This window comes from Seriola lalandi, unplaced genomic scaffold (assembly GCF_002814215.2).
Source record: "Seriola lalandi dorsalis isolate HSWRI2012SDOR001 ecotype SW California unplaced genomic scaffold, Sedor1 jcf7180002054952, whole genome shotgun sequence".
NCBI classification, from domain to species: Eukaryota; Metazoa; Chordata; class Actinopteri; order Carangiformes; family Carangidae; genus Seriola; species Seriola lalandi.
This window is the reverse complement of record NW_019525503.1, coordinates 139,678-140,630: the sequence shown is the minus strand read 5'-3', so window position 1 is coordinate 140,630 and position 953 is coordinate 139,678. Positions and strand designations below refer to the sequence as shown.

The 953-nt window shown below is 41.2% G+C and overlaps 1 protein-coding gene across 1 annotated transcript in view; it reads right to left on the bottom strand.

Moving 5' to 3' along the window:
• The window catches only part of LOC111645447 (uncharacterized), a 1,574-nt gene extending 1,111 nt beyond the window's left edge, over positions 1–463 (bottom strand). The window contains exon 1 of the mRNA XM_023394661.1: positions 369–463. Coding sequence (XP_023250429.1) covers positions 369–463 — 95 coding nt within the window. The remainder of the gene's footprint in view (positions 1–368) is intronic.
• Between the last annotated feature and the right edge of the window lie 490 nt (positions 464–953).

The following is a 953-nucleotide window of genomic DNA, read 5'->3' as shown; positions in this document are numbered from 1 at the left end:
AAACAAGACTAAATAGTACATGTGTTGGGGACTATTTTCAGCTGTGGATTAATACACAATTGGTGCTCTAGTGAGAATTTGGGGCAGCAGGATGGTGTGTGTGGGATTTGGCTAATAATAAACCACGTGTGTGACTCACTGATAAAAGTTTTTGGGAACGATGATGGAGCTGTATGGCTCAGAGGAATCAGATATACCAGACTTTACATTCACAGATAATACTCCTTGTTTTTGCTTCTCTCCAGGACCCTGTCATCAAGATACCATTCAGTAACGTGTACCAGCATGTGTGCACATACCGGGACTTGTATTACAGGACGTTCGACCTTCCTGACTGTCCTCCTGATGTGAACCCCACCGTCACCTACCCGGTGGCTTTGAGCTGCCACTGCGGCAGGTGTGCGATGGACACATCTGACTGCACCTTTGAGAGCCTGCAACCCGACTTCTGCATGAATGACATACTTTTCTACTACTAGAAAAAAAACCACATTCAGACACACAACACATAGAACATAGAGCCGCCCTCACATTTAGCATCAACTGTAGTAAATAAAGATTGTTGCCTTTACCAGTGCAAAGTCTTCTGTTTCATTTATATACATATATATATATATATATACACATATGTATATGTGTGTGTGTGTGTGTGTGTGTGTGTGTATGTATGAACCGACTGTAAACCTATCAAATGTGCAGTATGGAGGAAAATAATCCAGATTTGACAAGTTAAAGTTTCTTGGTTTTTGATCCGAAACTGATCCAATGTTGTCTAGATGCAAAAAAAAAGCTGTGAAATGACTTTTTTGCATTTTCATGAACAGCATACGGTTTCACAAGTCGGACAGAATGTTTTAAAGACTCTTTAGTCCCTCTGGGGTATGTAGTCCAGATTTGACAAGTCTGAGTGTAGTAGTTTTTGATCTGGACCTGGTCCAGTGTGGTGTAGATGC